The sequence below is a fragment of the Exserohilum turcica genome (assembly GCF_000359705.1).
Source record: "Exserohilum turcica Et28A unplaced genomic scaffold SETTUscaffold_20, whole genome shotgun sequence".
Taxonomy (NCBI): Eukaryota; Fungi; Ascomycota; class Dothideomycetes; order Pleosporales; family Pleosporaceae; genus Exserohilum; species Exserohilum turcicum.
In genome coordinates this window covers 282,751-304,587 of record NW_007360026.1, presented here as the reverse complement: position 1 = coordinate 304,587, position 21,837 = coordinate 282,751, and the positions used below count along the sequence as shown (strand labels likewise).

Genomic DNA, 21,837 nt, shown 5'->3' with positions numbered 1-21,837 from the left:
ATTGGGGGACATACGGTCCGTCTTATAGTGTAACTCTACACATGACGCTCCTCTGCCATGGCGACGTCAGACGTCGTGTGTATGGCTCGATTGCTGCGAGAAGTGGCTCTCCCTCTGTCTCTCGCACTCACTCCCTCCGTCCGGGTTTGCGTCTAGCGTTGCTGCTGCTGCTGCTGGGCGAAGCAGGTACGGCGACAAGATGATGACGCTGCAGCCCTCCCTCCCCTATTGCATCGAGCACGCCCGTCGTCAACCCCCCCCCCCCCAGCCAGTATCCCAAATTGACGTGTACGCCTACACTACACTACACGCAGTACTGGCAGCCCGCCATGTGACCAAGGCTACACTAGACGTCTTGCATCAAAAGCAACATGGACGGCGATCAAACGCTTGACCATTGCTTGGGGCGGGCGCACAGGCACGGCCGCCTCAGGGGACTAATTTCACACGAGGCGCCTTTTTTTTCCTTCCTTCAGACGACGCCAACGCCGTGCGCGCGACGGAGAGTCAGGAGAGGGGCGGAAACTGCGCTAGGGCCAAGTCCAAGTCGCGCGCAGAGTTCGAGTTTACGCAACGACGTGGAGATGGGCTCTGGCGGACCGACTCCGCGACGCGAAAGCAGCGACGCCGGCCACTGTCCGGCGCCATGCACACCCTCTCTCTGCCTGACCAGCCTGGGAAGCCGCTTTTTCGGTCCCTTTGCTGGTGCAGCCTGCTGGATCCTAGGCGACCGTTGAACCTGCAGCGACGCGGTTTTGCGCGTCCACGTCTCTCTCTATCTCTTGGTCGAGTCGGCGGACACTGACCAGGCAAAAAAGAAAAAAGGGGAGCACGGCCCACGAGGTAGCGGGGGGGCGGAGGGCGAGGACGAGGACGGGCGTCTTTGGGGCCAGGCATGCCAGGATGATGACAGAAGAGGGTGAGAGAATGTCGCCTTGTGTGTGTGTGTGTGTGTGTCGCCCAGCATGGCTGCGGAGCATTGCGCTGCCCATGCGGCCTAGTTGTCGTGCCCAAAACGGAAGCATGCAATTGTGGGTGAAGGTGCTAGGCTCGTTCAATGCGCGTCGTCGGCGCTAGCGCTGGTGGATGCACGCCAAAACAAAGGCCCAAAAGCCCTCCCGCGCCTACCGCCCGCTGATTCGCAGCCGGGCGAGCGACGGTGACGGCCACGCTGCCTGCCCCCCAAGCCCGCCGCTCGTCGTTCGTCGCGCAGCCGGGTGGGCGTGCAGCCGGCCGTGGCGCCGTGGCGACGGGCTGGCAATGGTGCTGTGCTGGTGCTTTGCTGGACTCGACTGGCGGGCTGGCTGGCTGGCGGGCTGGGGCTGGGGCTGCTGGGGCTGTTGCGGTTGCTGTTGGCGTGTGCGTGCGTGCGCGCAGGCAAGCAACGGCAGCTGCGGGCTGTTGAGGGGACGGGCACGAGCACCAGCAAGCCCCAGCACCAGCACCAGCACGAGGGTGCCAAATAGCGCGGATGCAACGCAGCCGTGGGCACGTCGCTGAACGTCCCCCCCCTCCCCCCTCCACTACCACCACCACCCACCCTCTCCTGGCTCCTGGTCCATCTCCACATGGCTTGCGGTAAAAGCAGCGGTCGAAGCGCTGCCTTAGCGTCTGCTGCATCCACATCCACCACCCTAACCACCCTAACCACCCCCCACCCCTGTCCTCGCAGACGTAGGTGCGTCCGGGGTCCTCAGCCAGCGTGCCAGCTCCTATGCTTGGCCTCTAGCCTCTGATGGAGGTGCTGTGAACCCAAAAGACGTAAACCCTCCAAGCAGCCGAATTTATCAATGAGGGCTTCCCACTCACGGCTGCAGATCAACCCTCTCGCCTCCAGCATCAGCACCACTGCTCCCCCCCAATCCAGCATCCATCCACCCCCATCCCTACCCTCTGCGCCAGCCTGAAAAAGCGCCCGTCAGAGCTTATCCATACTGCTTTCATCATCGTAACACTCTGATCCTTACTTCTTTGTCGCCGCGTTGCTTTTCTGGCGAATTAACGTTACCGAACTTTTCCCACGGCGACACGCAACACGCAACCCACCCCACCCCACACAGCCCGCCCCTGCAACCCGCTGGGCACTCTCCTCCCCCTCCGAGCACGCACGCACCGCGCTCGACTTGAAACGCCCGAGCGTCTGCCACTCGGTCGCTGGTGTCCGCTTCGCCCTACACCTAATCTCGCTGCCTCTTTGTCACGGGTCCTGCTTAGTACAGGTCTACTGATCGACATACCATACCCGATCATCATTACTCGTCTGGGAATACCACTGCACGCGAGTCCCCAGTGTCAGAGGCAATTCAAAAGCTCGCAGATCCCATCGCAGAGTACCTGTGATCGACCATCTCCACGTTTTCGAACCCTCGACTACCTCGTTTCACCCCTCTGGATCTACAGAGCAGTCGTCGTGACACGCAGTCTTTCTTCTCTTGTACCACCTCTGTCGTCCCCTTTGCCCCAACCGTCGTCGCCCACAACCCCCCCTCCCTTCCATCCTCCTTGAGTAACCGCAATGGCAATGGCAGTCGACAATCGCCAACAGCCGCAGCTGAGCACCATGGCCTACGACCACATGCGCTACCCCCAACAACAACCACACTTCACCAACCCATGGGTGTCGGCCGGCCCCTCGCAGCAGCAACTCTACCAAACAACAGTCGCCCCCAATGTCGACGCCCAGCGCCCCACCAGCATCGCCATCCCCTACCACGGCATGGCCGTCACAGCGCCGCCCATGGGACAAGGTATTACTCTCCCGGACGCCAGCTTCGGATCACAAAACTTACTTGCTCCCTCTGAAGATATCATGGCCCGCGGATACCCCACTGGCTACGCTACATCTGGCTCTCCCCAGAACCAAACGTATGCACCCACTTCAGCGCCATACTCACAGGTAGAGTATGGCAGCACAGAACGGAGCCCATATGCATTCCAGCAGGATGCCTCTCGCCGCTCTTCACACCCGTCAGTCCCCTCCATAGCCTTTTACGAGTCCCTCGAGACACAGCGACAACGCCAAAGTTCACTTGTTGACTTTAGCAGAATGAACAGCCAGCAGCCCCGCAACAGCTTCAGCGACGCCCTCGATGCTAGCCGCGGCATGGTCTCCCTGAGCCAGTCGGACATTACCCCACGCAACATCTACGGCTCCCAAGGAACCAGCCGCAGCTCCACCGAATCATACGGCTTCCCCTCGACACACTCGGCACACTCGTCCATCTCGTCTGCCAGCTATGGCCCCAACGGATACTACGCCGGCGAAGGCTCGGTTACCGACTACAGCTCCGCTTCCGAATCCGTCGACCTGGGCAACTCGCGCACCCTGCCTCGCCCCAACGCCCTTCTCGGCGCAAACATGCCCCCCGCGCCCGCTTCCATGATGAGCCAATTTAGCTCAAAGGTCTCATCAAGCTCGCAAAAGAAGCACAAGTGCAAGATTTGCGACAAGCGCTTCACACGACCAAGTTCTCTTCAAACACACATGTACAGCCACACGGGAGAGAAGCGTAAGTTTTGACACACCCCCCCATTTTTTTTTTGGCTACGCACATTTCTAACATTACCGCAGCATTCGCATGCGAAGTCGAGGGCTGCGGACGCCACTTTTCAGTTGTTTCCAACCTGAGGAGACACCGAAAAGTGCACAAGAACGACGGCAGCATCGATCACCCATCGCCCGAGAGCGTCGACCACTAAATCACCAGCAAAGTCGGTTCTTTCTAGCGCTCGCTCTTTACGACTTGCATCTGGACTGGCCGCGTCCAGTACACCTGATGTTTGAGATACCATCGTCGCGCATTTTTTCGGCCAAGACCATAGACCGAACCGCACCTTGCTCGGACGATTTATTCTTCTACATGCCGTTGCACACATCCTCCTGGTTTTTACTGAGATACCACCCGGCCGCGTGCCCTACGCAAGGGCACCACATGGCGTTTTTTCGGCGTTTCGACTTGCGAGCCTTTACGTGTATCGTTTGTTTTATTTTTTTTCCTCTTCGGATTGGAGCGATTTCCTCAACACTGTAATACTACGCGCGCATACTCTGCCCTGGGCCTGGACTTTTTTCTATATTTTCTTTTTTTTTGGTTATCCCGCCTGCAAATATCTATCTAATCACCGCAGCTGCGCTCGACAAGGCTCTGGTCCACTGTCGTCATGGAGCGCAGGTTGGCATCATTCGCTTATACCCTTTAATATTTTAGACTCTCTTTTAGCGACGGCCTCTCCAACGCCCTCCGCGCGATGGATGGTTCGCACCATGACGTTTTGTACATTAGCAGTAGCTTGGATATGGGGCGCGCATACAGGTGCCACTCAGCGAATAGGCAGTAGCAGTAGTAGCTAGGGTAGGCTTTTTACACGACACCGAGTCGAGTTGAAGCAGCGGGAGAAAATGACGCATTTCTCCATAATGTGGACTTGGAGTGCGGCAGAATCAAAGACCCTTGTTAAATCCACATATGCGCCCTTCCCGTGCCGCCGTGCTTGTGCTGGTGCTTGTGCGGGTGCCCTCTCTCGCTCGCTCGCTCGCTTAACGACGGTGACGACACGCATGGGCGACCAGCGTGAGGGCAGGCGTGACTTGGTAGCAGGCGGTCGAGTGCCTTCGTCATTGGGCAAAGGGCCTTTGTCGCTTTGGGCCAAAGTGAAACCAGGGCCCATGACGCTGCCTTCACAATGCCATCATTTGGCGTTGGACGGGCGTGGGCGGTGGGCTCCGGACAAGGCGAGGGCTTGGCACTCGTCATGCAGCATCGCATCCCTGCCAGCCACTTGCAGCCACTTGCTGGACCCTGAAATTTGGTTGACCTCGACTGGCTCTGCCATGGCTCGGCGAGTGGGATGTCTGCCGACACACGCCATGCGCATGTGCCGCCTCAGGCTCCCACTCCTGCTCCTGCTCCCGCTCCCACGCCTCCTCCTCCTCCTCACCAGTCGTCGTCGTCGTTGCGCTCCGTTGTCGTCGTCTCGCACGCTACCATTTGCTCTCTGCCCGTCTTTCGGCCCCCTCCAAACCTGGACTCCCCCTGTTCCGCGGCTCCAGCTGGTCCATGTCCCGCCTACATACACACACACACACACGCACGCACACGTAGGCACCCACATGCGAGGCTGGCGCTCTACCCGCAGCCCCAAGTTGATGGCTGCTTCGCTCGCCCGAGTGCATGCAAAGCACAGGTATGTGTGTGTTCATCTGTCTGTGTCTATGTGTGTGTGTGCTGACGACGTCGGGCTTTCTTCTCGTCTCAGGCATCCTATCGGCTGCGGAACTTGATTACCTGGGGCCCACGGGCCCCCCCCCCAATCACGATGCTCAACTCGTGGCCGGTGGGTCACACGCGCTGGGTCCGGTCCGAAAAGCTACCTAAGATGAGATCGCAGCGTGCCTGGCCGTGACCGTCTGGTATAGCTAGCTAGCTGCTGGCTACCGTGTTACTAGTGCTAGCTCTCTCTCGCTCCTCTGCTGCCCGTCAATCGGGGCAAGATCGCCGACCAACGACGCGACGACTCGACTCTCACACGGCCCGTCGAAACACAGGGCTGACCGTTTCGCCAGTAAGTGTCGTGTTACAGAAACATGACGACGCAGATGCCCCGATCGGTCCCTGGTGTCGTTGCTGCCCGTGGCCACACTACCACTACGCCTTCCGCTCCGGACTTGGGGTCAGCGGAGAGGAGCCTTCTTGTTCTCGTTAGGTTGCAGCAGCCAGTACCGCCGAGGCAAGCATTCCGTAAGGGAGGTTTCCCGCAACCCACCCTTTTTCCGTTACAAGCAAGCTGCCGTTGCTTTTGCCACCCGCCCCGGCCCCTCTCCATGCTCGGAGCCTGCACTTGCAATCTCGTGCGTCTGTGGACAAGCACGCAGAAAAAAAAACCAAACTGTCAAGCCATCCATGCAAGTCATTGTTGGGAAACTGGCGCCAATTTGCATTTGCCCTTGCCCTTGCACAGTGGCCTATGCCTGGGGCCTTTCTTGGACCGGCGTGCTGTGATTACTTTCCGGAATGGCACTGTGACACTCTTGGCCTGAGGCAAAGCTTGGGGGTGGGCGTGTTATGCGACTGCAAAGCTCTGCTTGTTGCGCGCTACCGTCTCAACTTGCGGTCAAAACGAGCGGTTTAATCTCAATCCTGGCTCCTTGCCCTGCTCCTTGCCCTGCACATATGTGCTATTCTTCTGGAAACAATCAGACGAGCCTGTGTGGTCAGCTGTGCATTCACCCATGGCTTGTTGGGGCTGTCTCGCTATATGGAAATAAGACATGCTGCAGCTTGACTCCCATGTATATCTGCACGGCCCCTCGAGGCGTGGCATAGATGCAGATGCGTGGTCATGTTATGCCAAACGATTTATTTTTGCAACAACGCAACTGCATTCATCCAGTGGCGAAACAAGAGAGACCCAAAAACCCCCCGTATGCAATTCGTCTGACCATTCACAAGACGAGCGCATCGTGTCCTCAGCATCCGCACCCGGGGTCGATCTAACGTGCTGCTAACCTGTGTCAAGCAAGTGTTCCGCTTCGGCAGCGAGGAAGCCGCCCGTCAACGTCGGAGAGCGACATTTGCTTGCGCGTTTCCCACCTGCCAAGTAATGCCCCGTCGCCACCTTGTTGAACCGCTCCAAGCAAGCAAGCAACAAGTCAAGCATCAAGTTAATCTCCACCTCAGTGCCAGCCAGTCAGCACGGGTCCACCGTCACCGTCACCCGCCAACAGCACGCAGCGCTAAAACTGTCTCCTGGCCTTAACTGGGCCTCCTATCGAGATTGAACCGACCCCGCAATCCCATGTCCCCGATCTATCACGGTTTCAGAAATCCGCATATTATACCTGGCCACTCAAAAAAAGGACAGCCCCCACTGGCCTGCAAAGCGCGCAGCTACGGCCTTGCCAACCGACGTCTTTTGCACCTTCCCCATTTGTGCGTAGCTCGGGTAATTTCAGCCTTCCCGGACCCATAGGACGCGCAATCCTCTGTACCACGAGCAAATTGCTCGCATACATGGTGCCTTTGTCAGCCTCGTGATTCCAGCGTTCGTGTGTGTAATACCGCTTACGGCGCAGCCCCCATAGCACCATTTGCTGCCTTCCCCCATGCTCACTCGCGCCCGTACGATATCTTCTGTCGCTTCGTCTTGTTGTTTTGTTCCTCGTCGCCGTCGGCCGCCTTTTTCTTCTTGTTGTTGCCGTCTCCCGGCCGGGCGCCGTTGGTGGGTTGACTCGACTCGCGCGTGGGAAAGGATGAGGTTGGCGCAGGCGCGTGCGACGGCGTAGCTGAGCCTGGTGTCGACGTTTCCTGGGAGCCCGTGTCAGCGGCGGCGGCACCGTCTGGTCGCAGTCCCTCGTCTACTTACCCTCAGGAAGCTGGTCGAACTCCGACTGAATATCCTGTCCGCATCGTTGATGGGGGCTTTTCGCCGCGTCGCTGTGCCTGCCCCGCCAGCCGTCGTCGTGGTCGCTGCGCCCTTGATGTAGTTATCGAAGCCCTTGACAATATTGCCGGCGCTCGTCTCCTCGAGGTACTGCGTTTCGACTCGCAGGATGTTATCTTCGAGTTGCAGCTGCCCCCCCCAGGGTCAGCATGTACACTGCATCACGCGTCGTGTCTTTGTACTGACCAGATTGTTATCGATCAAGCGCTTCTTGTTCAGCGATTCGCGGAGGTCCCGTCGCAGTCGCTCGTAGTAGGGCATGCCGCGCGAGCTGTCTGTGCTCGCATTATTGCCGCTGCCTGGGGGCGCATTTTCCGTCATTGTGAAGTCTCTGTAGCGTCGTGTGCGATTGTGCCAACTTCTTGCCGTAGCAATGTCGCGTGCGTGTACCGGATCTGCGGTTTGGTAGTTCGACAAGTCGCGGTTTACCTCTGGTGAACGCGCGGAGGCTAGCGTCCCTGAGCTCGGGCCCGCTTTGAGGAAACGCAACTTCCAGATCGCAATCGAGGATGAAATCGCGCCACGCCTCCTCCTCTCGTCCAAATAGCCCTTGTCAACGTCACCCGTACGCACCCTGACCGTCTTCGCCTCCGCTAGTTGCGCCCGCCTCGTCTGGACGCGACATACCGCCCCGCGCCGACTCCCTGCCTCACCCGTCACAACACCAACCCAGTCACAATCCCCCAGCGCAAACGCCGCAGCAGTCCAAGTAATTGTGCAAAAAAAAACGAGGCCCTTTCAGTCTCGACGGTGACGGACATCCGAGTCTCGACCTTGCGAAAGCATCCACGGTTCTGCGCCTGTCGTCACTCTCCAAAACACCACCACCTTCACCATGGCAATGGATGCGAAGGAGATTGAGCTCCGCGGAAAGGCCATCGGCAAAGCTGTAGCAGAAGGCGAGCCCAGCGACCGCATCTTGCCCTTGTAGGCATCGTTTACGCTGCCAGCGTTGCTGTAGGCTGCCGCTTCGACCTGCCTTGCCACGCCGAGGATTTCGTCGGGCACTGGGGGGGGGGGGGTGGAGGGTCAGCAGAGCCCATTATCTGTTGCCTTGCTATACTTACTCGCTTCGCTCATAAAAGCCAGACCGTCGTACATCAGCCTGACGCAATTGTCGCGTGCCTCGTTGCCGGTAACCTGGTACTTGACCTTGTCCGTCTTGTGGTTGCGTTTGTCAGAGGGCACATCGTGCTTCTTCTTGGCCTGGCTGGGTGTAGGAGACGCGGTGCCTGATGGTGGAGGAGCGGGTGACGATGTCGAAGCGCCATTTGCGGCTGCCTTTGCCGGGCCATCCTTCTTGGCTGGCTGCTTCTTCTTGACTTCGTCCCTCCACTTTGCCACTAGTTCTGTCGCCAGTTTTTGCACGGCAGGGTCCTTGTGTGTACGCAAACGGTTGATGGTGACACCGATCCTTGTTGAGCGCAAGAGGTCCTCGGTAGCATGGACGCCAGACTTGAGGTCGTTGAGCAGTTTCAGAATCGAGGCGCTCTTCCAGAACCTCAAGAACAAGTCAAATCCCCAACTCCGCAAGCGCGTCCTCATGGGCGAAATCACTGCCAAGAAGTTTGTCGTCATGACACACGATGAGATGAAGTCGGACGCCCGGCGAGCCGAGGACGAGAAGCTGGAAAAGGAAAACATGAACCAGGCCATGGTGGCACAGGTCGAAAAGGCCATTTCCAAGGAGTTCCAGTGCGGCAAGTGCAAGCAGAAGAAGGTCAGCTACAGCCAGGCACAGACGCGGTCTGCCGACGAACCGATGACGACCTTTTGCGAGTGCATGAACTGCGGAAACCGGTGGAAGTTCTCGTGAGCATCGGCGTGGCGTGGCGTGGCGTGGTGCGTGGTGCGTGGTGCGTGGTGCGTGGTGTAAGAGTAGTTATGTAGTTGTGTAGTAGTTGTGTTGTGTGTTGCCGTTTCCGAAAATCATAGTAGCGGGCGTTCATCGATCACGGGGGAAACCGGGGGCATGGAAAGACCGCGCGCGGGTGATGGCGGTTTTTTTTTCTTCCTTTTCCTTTTTCCTTTACACCTTTCACTTTTCCATATCTTGAACTTGGGCACTCAAATCAATGCTCGTTGGTTTTTTTTTAATCTTGCTTGCCTCCTCTTCTTCTTCTTCTTTTTTTTTGAAGTTTTGAACATGTGATAATTACACATCAATCAATGCAGATATTTGAATCGTCGCTGTTTCTGACATGTGGCCCACGTTCCTCATGACTTCCCTCAAAGTACTGACGCTATTTTAATGCCGATAGTGACCATCTCTACCTCGAAAAAATCAAGCTCTGATTTCCAAGTATTTGCCATACTACATTTTCTATCTAACTTTCCAACTTCCCATCAATCCGATATGGTCTAGTGGCTAGGATTTGCCGCTCTCACTCGCAGAGTCAGTTCACTTGTTTCTCAACAGTGCCGGCAAGGCCCGGGTTCGATTCCCGGTGTCGGAAAGCATTTCTTTTTGTCTTTTTTGCAAAGGCTCCCTTCATATCTTTTGGGACTCTTTTTTTTGCGTCGAGTGTGGAGATTCTCCGCGTGTGGAGGTCACGTGTGGCGCTAAGCGATGGTCGTTAGCTGCGGATGGAGAACACGCCATGTTCAATCGACTGACAATTTTGTTGCCTTTTTTTTTCTGTGTTGATTTCGTTGTATGCATTTCTTCTCGGTTTCGAGTACTCTATGCAAGCTGTAATGTTTGTTGCTAAATAAACTACATACAGACTCGATCATGGACTCGCAGATCAAACGACAAGTCATCAAGACTATTTATTATCTATCATACCAACAACGCCGCAGAATCCACCTGCCAACTCCAATCAAGTCTTGAATTCGCCCTCGTCTCGACTAACCTCCAGATGTCGTCCTGTATCTCTAGACTCAAACGCATATATAGGCATCTTATCAGTACCCTTGGCTGGGTGTGACCTGCCAACTGCAACATAGGTATCATGAACACGAGTAGTTGCTCCCCTTGCGCTGTCACAAAACATGCACTACACACATTCACGCATATTCATAGCACAACACATCCAAAATAACAAGTCAGATTTTCGTAGATTCGATGAATTTCCAAAGCCAAACAAAGGCAGCATCACGACACGCCACTGCACACGCAGTCGATCGTGGGCTGACAACATTATACACATGAGAACATAATCTTTATCCCAGTCCGTTTTTCCTTTGAAATAGACCCAATCCAAGGGTCAGCTTCGGCTACATGTTACACCCCAGTACTCTTTTTTTTTCAATCCTTTTACAATGGTCGGCCACCGACAAACTCGCTCCATGACCTGACTTCACTTGGGATACCCTCCTTCTTGGGAAGCTTCTCGCTCATGCACTGAGCAAACAGCACCGCAGTCTACATCATATTAGCGAAGATCATCAATCATATAGAGCAAACTGACCTTGGGCTCCATGAATAGCGGCACGCCAAAATCGACCGCATTCCTCCTCATTACGTAGTCCTCGTCCAGCAGACCGTTCGCCCGGTACTTGGCCAGGTTGAAGCAGCCGCGGATATCGTACTTCTCAAACACCTCACGCAGCTTCCTCTTGTCGTCCTTGGGGAACTCAATAACCTCGACACTGAGACCCTCGGTGTTCTTCTCCAGAAGCTTCTTGACGTCGTTGTTGGCAGCAAGGAACCTGTAGCCAAGCGCGTGCACGTACTTGGCAATCTGGATCAGAGAGTTGGAGTGGAGCGAGCCAGGCGTGACATCACCACCGAACAACAGACCCTCGCCCGGCTGGGGAAGGCGGAAGTTCATCTGCGATTGTGCTGACGCCCAGTAGGCCTCGACAAGGTCCTTGCCAAAGCAGGCCATCTCACCAGTCGACGACATCTCTACACCGAGGTAGGGATCGGCACCGGCCAACCTGGTCCAGGAGAACTGGGGAACCTTGGTGGCGAGGTAGTTCCTCTCTACGCTCATAAGGTCAGTGGGCTGAGGGACGTCGCGGCCGACAAGAGCCTTTGTAGCAACGTCGATAAAGTTGGTACCGAGAACCTTGCTGACAAAGGGGAATGAACGAGAAGCACGGAGGTTGCACTCGATAACCTTGAGGTTGGGCTCGGAGCCCTCGACCTCCTCCTTGATGATTTGCATGTTGAAGGGACCGGTAATGTTCCAGGCCTTGGCAACCTTGTCGGCAATCTTCTTGACACGCTCTTGGATGCGCTTGTCGAGGTTAACGGGTGGCAGGACAAGAGTGGCGTCACCAGAGTGGACACCAGCGTTCTCAACGTGCTCACTGATGGCATGGACCAGGACGTTTCCGTTGGAGGCGACAGCATCGCAGTCAATCTCTTGGGCACCGTCGATAAACTTGGTGATGACAACCGGGTGGTCGGGCGACACGTTGGAAGCAGCAAGGAGCTTCTCCTTGAGCTCATCCTCGCCACGGATGACCGTCATGGCAGCGCCGGACAAAACGTACGACGGGCGGACGAGAACCGGGTATCCGACCGAGTTTGCAAAGTTCTTCGCGTCGTCGTACGAGGTGAGTTCCTTCCAAGCCGGCTGGTCCACGCCAATCGAGTCGAGGATGGAAGAGAACTTGTGGCGGTCCTCGGCCTTGTCAATGTCGCGAGGATCAGTTCCGAGAACCTTTGCCTTGCCAGACTCTTGCAGCTTCAGAGCAATGTTCTGGGGAAGCTGACCACCGACTGAGACGACAACACCGCTGGCAGTCTCGAGCTCGTAGATATCCATGACACGCTCGTAGCTGAGCTCCTCAAAGTAGAGCTTGTCAGCAACGTCAAAGTCGGTACTGTAGGTCTCTGGGTTGTAGTTGATCATGACAGTCTTCTTGCCGAGTGCGTTCAAAGAGCGGGTAGCGTTGACAGCGCACCAATCAAACTCGACCGAGCTTCCAATACGGTAGACACCGCTGCCCAGAACGAGAACACCGTGGTCGTCAAAGGTGACGTCGTGCGACGAGGCGTTGTAGGTGGTGTAGAGGTAGTTGGTGTTTGCGGGGAACTCAGCAGCCAGAGTATCAATCTTCTTGACCCATGGCCTGATGCCAAAGCCTGTCCTGCGAGCGCGGACCTCGTCTTCTGTGCTGTTGACTGCCTTTGCAATCTGCTTGTCGGAGAAACCAAGCTTCTTGGCCTTGAGGATGATTTCCTTCTTCAGGCCAAACAGGCTGCCAATCTTTTCGAGCTCGTGTGTGCAGTCAACAATGTTCTGGAGCTTGTGCAGGAACCACTTGTCAATCCTGGTGAGCTCGTGGACCTTGTCGACCGAGTAGCCTTCGTGGTACAGAGCTTGACCAACAGCCAGCCAGCGGCGATCAGTAGGGTTCTTGAGCTCCTCGTCGAGGTTCTCGCCGTACTTCTCACCCTGGAAACCGAGGTACTTGGGATCGACTTGTCGGCAGGCCTTCTGGAAAGACTCCTCGAATGTACGACCAATCGCCATGACCTCACCAACCGACTTCATAGAGCTGCCAATGTCACGCTTGACATTCTGGAACTTGCTAAGGTCCCAGCGAGGCATCTTGGTGACGACATAGTCCAAACTAGGCTCAAAGTTTGCGGTTGTGGTCTTGGTAACGGCATTTGGCAGCTCGGGAAGCGTGTGGCCCAGACCAATCTTGGCTGCAGTGTAAGCCAGAGGGTAGCCAGTTGCCTTGGACGCGAGCGCAGACGAACGAGAGAGACGAGCATTGACTTCAATGACGCGGTAGTCGAGGCCATCTGGTTGCAAGCAGTACTGCACGTTGCACTCTCCAACGACACCCAAGTGTCGGACAATCTTGATGGACGCAGACCGGAGCATGTGGTACTCCTCGTCGCTGAACGTTTGACTGGGCGATACAACGATACTGTCACCCGTGTGCACACCAAGAGGATCAAAGTTCTCCATGTTGCAGACTGTGATGCAGTTGTCACTGGCATCACGCACGACCTCGTACTCGGCCTCCTTCCAGCCCTTGAGCGACTTCTCGACCAAGATCTGGGGCGACAGTGAGAGGGAACGAGCCGAGAGGTTCTTCAACTCCTCGGGGTTGTTTGCAAAACCAGAACCAAGACCACCGAGCGCATAGGCAGCGCGCACAATAATGGGGTATCCGACCTTTTCGGCAGCGTCCAGTGCCTCGTCGACGGAAGACACGGCAATCGACTTGGCAATGGGAATGTTGATTTCGTCGAGAGCACGGGCAAAGAGATCACGGTCCTCGCTCGTCTTGAGAGTCTGGACGCTGGTACCGAGCACCTTGACACCATACTTTTCAAAAATGCCCTTGGCATCCATCTGGACACCCAGGTTCAGCGCAGTCTGGCCACCAAAGCTGAGGAAGATGCCGTCGGGCTTCTCCTTCTGGATGACATATTCGGCGTATTCGGGAGTTACAGGCAGGTAGTAGATTTCGTCAGCGAGCACGTGGGATGTTTGGATAGTAGCAATGTTGGGGTTGAGCAGAACAGACTTGACGCCAGCTTCCCTCAGGGCCTTGAGTGCTTGTGAGCCTAGAATTGGATTAGTATGGCGTCATGTCCCATGATTTTTTTTTCTGCCAGAGGATTTGCGCACCTGAGTAGTCAAACTCTCCGGCCTGGCCAATGCTGAGACCACCACTGCCAATGACCAAGACTTTCTTGACGTCGACCAGGTCCTGTGCGCCAGAAATGACGCCGCTCTTTAGGTATGCCTCGGCATTAGGTGCGGTCTGGGTCTTGTTCCATGTAGAGGCGACCTTTGTGAATGCCCGCAGCTGCCGGTAGACTGCAGGAGACTCGCTGCTGGAGCGCAGAGAGGCCAGCGGCCTAGCGGCCCTGGCTGTGAAGGCCCGCGAGCATGTGGGAGATGCAATTGAGCGGGTTTGACCTGTGAGGACGGGTACGCGACGTGCTAGACGCCCGCAGAGAGCCATTTGCAGGCGGACAGGCGGCTTGAGAGCGTTGAGCTCGATGGAGGAGGGGGGGGGGCGGCAAAGAAGGGCGACGCACGCGCTGAAAAAGGTCGCTCGGTGGCCGTGGAGAGGAATTGGAAAAGAATAGCTCGACCCTAGCAGAGCCAGAGCACGAATGACTCTCTCAGGGTATATGAGCAATCTGTGGGGAAAGCTGCAACGCGGGCAACCAAAAAATTCCAGTGATGCGCGACGGGCCAATCACTGGCTCTCCGATAACGCACAGATAAGACGGGCGACGATCATGCACGACGCAGCAGAAAGACAAGTGATGCAATGCAGCGCTTTCGAGGCCGGCGTGCGAGTTCAAATGCTCGCGCGCCCGGCGCCCAGTGAGTCAACAACGACACGAGCCGTATGCCAGTGCCAGCATTGCCAGTCTGTTGCCGCGTCTTGGTCGCGAAGACGCTTCCATGCGGAGGACCGATTGCGGCGCCGAAGATGGACTCTCCGACGTCCTGGCACGCAGCGCCGATGAGCAGAAATTTCGACGTCGTGCCGCACAGGTTTTCTCAATACAGTCATACAGGTGCTAGCATGGGCATCCTAGCGCGCTGGAATCGGCGTTGCTTGACTGCTTCGAGGCCCCCGTCCACGCCTCATTGGTACTGTGGCCATGGTGGCCATGGCTCGTATGATTCAGCGCGAGGCCAGCCCTAGACCTCATTCTGCTGGCATCGTGGAGCGGCCCAGCAACACGCACAGCTTTTGGAGCACAGTCATCGATGGGCCTCAAGTTTTTCGAGCCGCTCTGTGGGGTTGTCGGGCCGTGCGGCCAAATCGTGGTCACCTCTTCCTGGTTTTGGGCCGGGGGCATGCGTGGTAACGAGCCATCACGATCGCAGCACCGATCTACTCGGGCGCCTAGACACGCACATGGCCCTCTCATCGAGGTGCTGCTTCCAGCACGACACGTCCTATCCAGCCTTTTTCATTTTCTCTGCTGCGCTATGCCGAGCCTTGTACTCTCTCGGGCTCTCTAGTGTCTTTGCCGGCCCGCCGCTCAGTCGCTTTCTCATGCTCGGCTTGGCCCACATGCCCACCTGGCTCTCCCGAGCCTTCTTCTCAGCAGCCCGGTACTCCTCTTCAACATCGCCAAACTCGGCTCCCGACTTTGCCTCGTATACTGTCGCCAGCCCCGCCTTCAGCATCTCCAATCCCACGTCTTTCTTGGAAAGCCATTTCCGCACATGGACCTGCGCTACCACGCGATCATACTGATCTCGTCGGTAGATGTATGCGCGTACGCGGCGGTGATGGATGAAGCCCGTGAGCCAGTCATGTGCTTCTTTTGCAAACGGCTGCGCTTCCCGACCCCAGTGTGCCAGTTCAGGCGCGTCGACCCCAGCGATTCTTATGTGAAGCTATGCTTTTGGTCAGTGGCTGATCTCATGGCCGTCCAAGTAAGCCGGAGACTGTGTCAATCGGGCCTAGTCGCTGAGCAATACTGACCGTCTGTTTGCCCAAGTCCTCTTTTCTGGTAGGCACCCTCTTCCAAGGTAGCCAGCCCCATCCTGCCATCCTCCCGCCTGGAGTGTGGTACAGCCTGAAATTATCTGCGTCTCCTACACTCGTGACTTGGCCCAACAGACTTCTGCGGCGGAAGTAGTCTGGTTTGATGTGATTAACTGTTGGTATCCTTCGCAGGTAGCTCTTGTAGAAGCGGGCGGCAGCAACCATCGATGCCGTGAACACGAGAGATGGAATCAGGGTCCGCGGTTCCATCCACGACCCTGCAGCATCCGTCGATTCTGCTGCCGAGCCCCATGAAGGGAGACCGCTCTCCTTCTGCTCATCGTCGTCGCCTGACCAAGGCCATCGCATTGTTTTGAATGCGAGGTCGCGCGTTGGAAATTGTCTGAGTAGACAGCGGGAGACGGTGTGTTGGTGGAAGCGCACAGCGTTATCGACGCGGCAAGTCGACTAGCGTGGTTGGGCACGTGATTATCTCCATGATGATGATACAAGCACTCTGCTATATAATAATCAGGTGGTAAAGATTGAACTTCTATTCGTATCTTATGCTTTTCATAGTATGACCACTGTTTTGTTTTGTATAATGATAATGGTTGAAATTGAACAAAGCTACAGCCTATGCCACCAAATCGCGACGCATAGTAGAAATGAAGAAACGAAGCTCCTTACAACCTTGTGAGCATCGAACATATTCATTCGATTATAATGAAGGAAGCTATTGGCACCGGCTGTCTTTTGAAAATTGCCCTTTAAATAATAAGCTTATCGAAGGTTAGGACTGTAGATACAAGTCACGACTACCACTGTCGCTATATTGGGGCTGGTTATCGGGTTCTCTTTGAGTAACCAGTCACTCGAGTTGAGACTATCCAAGAGATGTATCATCCGCATCCATACAAGCATAGAGTTTACTGTTGTGAATGCTCATTGGCGGAACTGCCGTACCAGAACACCGCTCAACCTTTATATGAATAGTCAAACCAGACCATGCCCTACCACTTCAGCCCTGGGATTCGCCAGTCCGTATGCCCTACAAGATATTTTCTATTAGGACTTCCAAGTAATGAATCAGTCAATCACCATGGACAGGATTCCGATGGAAATCTGCGTAGGCTGGTGTGTATAGGCGGTGAGTACAATGTACTCTACTGCATTGTGTAACCCGCTGCTTCAGCATCGAAATCACTCATGGAAATCAAATAGATTGCAAAATGTGAGCAACCGATGCTGCTATACGAAGTAGGCAAGGTTCGGTTGATGGGTGCCACGATCGCAGTACGGGGTTTGATGAGAAGGGGTTGCGCAAGAATCGGGCTCTGCATAGCTTCATCAGCCTTCAGTCCAAGCATCAATATGCGCGCTACATTGTACTGACCACTTGCTCTATGCATGCCATGTACACGCCTAGACTCCTGTTGCAGGCCCCCCTACACGTGTTGATGAAGATGGCTAGAGGTTCGCATGGCGACGTGTGGCAGTGATGTTCGCTTCCGTACGAGCGGGGTCGTCCAGAGCGAACAACGGCGCTTCGCCAAGCTGCGCATTAACCATCAAATCCTATCCTTGCATGATTTCATTGTCGCGATGACGAGGCGTGGAGAGCGGCCTGGGGGGTGATGGAGAGGGATGAAGTCGAGAATGACCGGGTTGGCCTAGACGGCGTTTGCCTAGGTCGGAATGGTGCGCGTCTTTTCGTGCCTCAACCTCCACAAGCCTGGGCATCGGCCCATCACCTACCTGCATCCTTCCACCGCATCGCCTCCAAGTTCAACAAGATCCCTCATGCTCGGCACAATACGACCCCATCTCCCACCAGCCACAGAAGTCTTGCTGCGACTGTGAGGCCAAGCACTGACTGCGGCCGTGTAGCCGCTTGCTTGTCAGGTGCCTCCCGTCTTGCCTCGTCGGATCTTTTACCAACATGTTCTCCATCGCATCCACAGCCGATCCCACCGCACTCGATGACGGCTCGTACCTGTTCGACCAGAACCACGATGGCTTGCTGTCATTGCCCATGTCCAATGATGGTATGGATATAAAAGAGGGTATCGCACCTGTGTCTGGCTTTGGTCATTTGAGCTACGGCCGCGAGTCGAGTGCGTCGTCCGTGCACTACGGCGATTCGCACGATACATCTGAACCCAGCACAAGTCACGAGGGGGAGGGATCTACTCCAGGCACATTTGGCAATGGATATGCCGCCAACTACACTCCATCGCCGCTGCAGCATCCATTTACCCCTGGCTCGGCCGCCAACGGTATGACTAATGCTGATCACAAGCAGACCGCTCAGCAAAACGACGTTTTGCATACTTCTATCAACCGAAACGACGCCACAGTACAGCTATCATTAAAGGGCCATCAGGGAGATAGCGCATTCATGGCAGGAACACCGCAGAGTCTGAGCCGCCAATCACACGCCTCGTCGACTCCTGAGCTTCCACAATCACACGAACAGTCGAAGAAGCATCGCAGGACAAATTCCTTCCCTGCAAAAGGGAAGGTAGCCGAGTTGAAAGCGAATTCAAGCATACCGGCAGACCTTTCATGGCCCGAATTTGGCCGGCAGTGCATTCTAGCAGCAGAGAACAGCCGACTCAATCCATTCACTTTACATGCCGCCGAGTACAAGCTGTTACGTGAGCACATCACGCATGTCCAGGTCACCGTCTATCTGAATATCAGAAACGCAATTCTTCGATTGTGGCATCGCAACCCCCTGGTGTATGTATCCCTCGAAGAGGCGGCCGGATGCGCGCGTGACAAGCGCTATTTCGGTCTGGCAAAGGTGGCATACATGTGGCTTATGAGACATGGATACATCAACTTTGGTTGCGTTGAAGTGCCTAGCAAAACGGGCACGCTTTCCAAGGCCAAGGCCAAGACGGCACCGCGACGGACCATTGTAGTAGTTGGTGCCGGCATGTCGGGGCTGGGGTGCGCACGGCACCTCGAGGGAGTGTTTGCGCAGCTCGGAGATCAACTGGCAGATGCGGGAGAGCGATCGCCAAAAATCGTCATCCTCGAGGCCCGTCCACGCGTTGGTGGGCGGGTGTATTCGCATCCTTTCTTGAACCAATCGGGCTCGACACTACCGTCTGGGCATCGTTGCACGGCGGAAATGGGGGCGCAGATTGTGACAGGGTACGAGCACGGCAATCCGCTCAACGCGATTATCCGAGGCCAGCTGGGCCTACCGTATCATGGCCTACGCGACAACACAATATTATACGACTATGACGGCACTGTTGTCGAGAGGAGTCAAGACATACTCGTGGAGAAGCTGTACAACGATGTGCTCGAACGAGCGGCCGTATACAGAAACAAACCAGTGGCGCATAGGACAGTAGAGGGCAATCGCAACCTGATGGCTTTTGGCCGTGAGCCAGCCGATGTGGGCGGACCTACCGTTGCAGAGCTGGAGGAATCCGAAGCTCCTTTGCCAGCAGATGCGGCAAGCACAGCATCAACGAAGCAAGAAAAGCCAACGACTGGGGTGGAAAAGCTGGCAGGGAGAGCATACCAGCTCAGCGCTGGGTTTGATCCTGATGTCACAGCGGCAAAGACTGTGCAGAACATGGGATGGAAGCTGAAGTCGGGCGCGACGGAGGCGCAAACACTCGACCTCGACACGATTGCAAAAGCTTCGGAATATCCTACCTTGGGGCAGACAATGGATGAGGGATTTCGCCAGTACCAGTCGCTGGTCGACCTCAAGCCTAGAGACATGCGCCTACTCAGCTGGCACCATGCCAACCTCGAGTATGCGAATGCCGTAAGCGTAAACCAGCTCAGCCTGAGCGGGTGGGACCAGGATATAGGCAATGAATTCGAGGGCGAGCACAGCCAGGTGATAGGGGGTTACCAGCAGGTCCCGCGCGGGCTGTGGCAATGTCCCAGCAAATTGGACATACGCTTCAATACGCCTGTCAAGACTGTACACTACGACATTGAAGAGCAGCGAATAGGCAAAGCTGTGAGGATCGAGTGCACCAATGGCGAAACGTTTGAAGCAGATCATGTTGTCCTCACGACACCTCTAGGCGTACTAAAATCGGGATCGGTCCAGTTCGAACCTCCACTTCCTAGCTGGAAGCAGGATGTGATTGAACGCATGGGGTTCGGACTTTTGAACAAGGTCAGTATACTCACTCGCTCAGCGCAGCGCTTTCTCACAACAGCCACAGATTGTTCTCGTGTATGAGAAGGCGTTCTGGGAACCGGATCGAGACATGTTTGGTCTGCTCAACGAGGCAGAGCGTGCGGCCAGCATGCAGCCAGAGGACTACTCTGCAAGACGAGGGCGGTTCTATCTGTTCTGGAATTGCATCAAGACGAGTGGGAAGCCAGTGCTGGTAGCGCTCATGGCAGGCGAGGCGGCGCACTACGCCGAAGAGACGTCCAACGACCAGCTTGTCAAAGAGGTGACGGACCGACTCGACGCCATGTTTGCACCGAACACTGTACCGCTGCCTTCGGAAGCCATTGTCACACGGTGGAAGAAGGATCCGTTTGCGCGCGGCAGCTACTCGTACGTCGGGCCAAAGACTCAAACAGGCGACTACGATGTCATGGCACGTGCACACGGGCCATTGCATTTCGCTGGCGAAGCAACGTGTGGCACGCATCCTGCAACCGTGCACGGGGCATACCTGTCAGGCCTCCGGGTGGCTGCAGAGGTTGCCGAGAGGGTACTTGGGCCCATTGAAATAGCCAGCCCGCTTGTGGAGAAGAAGAGCGTCAAGAGCGAGGCGTGGACGACGCCTACGTCGGAATCAAAACGTCGATTTGAGCCGGCTGTTGGGCCGGCCAAAGACACAAAGGCTGGACGGATGCAGCGCGACGAAGACTACGAAGCGGCCATTATAGGCGCCATCTTGGAACAAATTGGCGAGCGACCGATCAAGCCAGGGCGTGCGGGGGTCAACCCGTTTCTGTTGTTCACAAAAGACTTTTGGTATGTTTGCAAGCAAGAGTGCGACGAAGCACATCGAGCCAAGAGCGGCAACCCTGAAGCCAAAGCGCCCAAGCAGGAGATTCGCAATGCCGTGGGGCTGAAATGGCGCACGGCCGAGCAAGACGTCAAGCAGCCGTATCTGGAGCAGGCAAGCAGCGCACGAGAGGACGCGACGGCCAGTGCAGCCGACTTCAAGGAGAGGGTTGTGGCATGGGACAAGGAGGCGGCGCGAATACGGCGCGAGTACATTCAGGCAAACCCGCCCGAGGGGGGCAACGAGGAGCTGATTCTCAACAGCCGGACGGCGATTGAGCTGGGGGCTGGTAAGCGGGTGCGCAGGGCGTGATGTGGCGGAAGTTGATATTAGCTGGGTGTATTCTTCCATGTTGTTGTTGTGTGACTGCGTGTAACGAGGCAGCATTAGCATTTGTGGGTGTTTGTGGGTGGCTTGGTATCCTTTGGAGGGGTCGGGGGGCGGAGCTGAGAGGGGGGTGGCGTGGTTGAGTGTTGTGTGCGTGTCGCGATAGATGGAGAATAATTGATACTGGCCCGTATTGGGGGCGGCTGACTAGAGGCATTGCTTGGCTGCTCCGAGTGGGGGAGGCGTAGTTGCATTGTGCATAAAGACGGGAAGGAGGTCTCGTGGTGGCTGCAGGCAGGCGCGGACGTGTGCCTTGTGACGTCAATAGCGGTGTGCTGGCTCCACGACAACGAAGAAGCAAAAAGAAAGGAAAAGAGGGGCGACGTGGACGAGACGAGGCCACAGCAGCCGCGCCGTAGTAGTAGTAGTGGTGGTGATGGCGATGGTGGCAGCTGGCGGTGGTGCGGGTGCGGGTGCCAGTCAAGGGCAGTGGTGTCGTGGCTGTCGCTGTGTTGGTGCGTGTGTGTGTGTGCCGTGGGCGGAGGCAGCAGAGCGGGAGATATGCCTGTCACGAACCAGCGTACGGGGAAGGCGCTAGAAGCCTGTCGGGGGGCGGGCCAATGGGCGGCGGGCGACTGCCGCCAACAAGCGCCACGCGAGCGAGCCAGACGCGGCG

General features: G+C 56.2%; 7 protein-coding genes and 1 non-coding gene across 8 annotated transcripts; 5 read left to right on the top strand and 3 right to left on the bottom strand.

Annotated features, from left to right (window-relative positions):
- Positions 1-2,515: 2,515 nt before the first annotated feature.
- Positions 2,516-3,699, top strand: SETTUDRAFT_28406 (uncharacterized protein; the record flags this gene model as incomplete). The annotated part of the gene is made up of 2 exons (XM_008027704.1): positions 2,516-3,509; positions 3,572-3,699. 2 exons carry the CDS (start codon positions 2,516-2,518, stop codon positions 3,697-3,699), a joined length of 1,122 nt encoding a protein of 373 aa, XP_008025895.1.
- A 1,168-nt stretch (positions 3,700-4,867) lies between these two features.
- Positions 4,868-5,703, top strand: SETTUDRAFT_39527 (uncharacterized protein; the record flags this gene model as incomplete). The annotated part of the gene is made up of 3 exons (XM_008027716.1): positions 4,868-5,216; positions 5,257-5,334; positions 5,447-5,703. The coding sequence occupies 3 exons, from the start codon at positions 4,868-4,870 to the stop codon at positions 5,701-5,703; spliced, it is 684 nt and encodes a 227-aa protein (XP_008025907.1).
- Positions 5,704-7,106: 1,403 nt separating this feature from the next.
- Positions 7,107-7,701, bottom strand: SETTUDRAFT_109762 (uncharacterized protein; the record flags this gene model as incomplete). Its single annotated transcript, XM_008027818.1, has 3 exons — positions 7,107-7,336; positions 7,359-7,569; positions 7,627-7,701. 3 exons carry the CDS (start codon positions 7,699-7,701, stop codon positions 7,107-7,109), a joined length of 516 nt encoding a protein of 171 aa, XP_008026009.1.
- A 1,138-nt stretch (positions 7,702-8,839) lies between these two features.
- Positions 8,840-9,256, top strand: SETTUDRAFT_161273 (uncharacterized protein; the record flags this gene model as incomplete). The annotated part of the gene is made up of 2 exons (XM_008027817.1): positions 8,840-8,871; positions 8,914-9,256. The coding sequence occupies 2 exons, from the start codon at positions 8,840-8,842 to the stop codon at positions 9,254-9,256; spliced, it is 375 nt and encodes a 124-aa protein (XP_008026008.1).
- A 534-nt stretch (positions 9,257-9,790) lies between these two features.
- On the top strand, positions 9,791-9,896 carry SETTUDRAFT_t137. The gene has a single exon. It is a non-coding gene; the product is annotated as a tRNA-Glu (tRNA).
- A 612-nt stretch (positions 9,897-10,508) lies between these two features.
- Positions 10,509-14,372, bottom strand: SETTUDRAFT_184608 (uncharacterized protein). The gene is made up of 3 exons (XM_008027816.1): positions 13,989-14,372; positions 10,854-13,924; positions 10,509-10,807 (listed from the first exon to the last, which is right to left on the bottom strand). Exons 1-3 carry the CDS (start codon positions 14,326-14,328, stop codon positions 10,700-10,702), a joined length of 3,519 nt encoding a protein of 1,172 aa, XP_008026007.1. The 5' UTR covers positions 14,329-14,372; the 3' UTR covers positions 10,509-10,699.
- A 911-nt stretch (positions 14,373-15,283) lies between these two features.
- Positions 15,284-16,224, bottom strand: SETTUDRAFT_131198 (uncharacterized protein; the record flags this gene model as incomplete). The annotated part of the gene is made up of 2 exons (XM_008027815.1): positions 15,820-16,224; positions 15,284-15,731 (listed from the first exon to the last, which is right to left on the bottom strand). Exons 1-2 carry the CDS (start codon positions 16,189-16,191, stop codon positions 15,285-15,287), a joined length of 819 nt encoding a protein of 272 aa, XP_008026006.1. The 5' UTR covers positions 16,192-16,224.
- Positions 16,225-17,657: 1,433 nt separating this feature from the next.
- Positions 17,658-21,322, top strand: SETTUDRAFT_169161 (uncharacterized protein). Its single transcript, XM_008027814.1, has 2 exons — positions 17,658-19,981; positions 20,031-21,322. The coding sequence occupies exons 1-2, from the start codon at positions 17,765-17,767 to the stop codon at positions 21,144-21,146; spliced, it is 3,333 nt and encodes a 1,110-aa protein (XP_008026005.1). The 5' UTR covers positions 17,658-17,764; the 3' UTR covers positions 21,147-21,322.
- Positions 21,323-21,837: the final 515 nt, after the last annotated feature.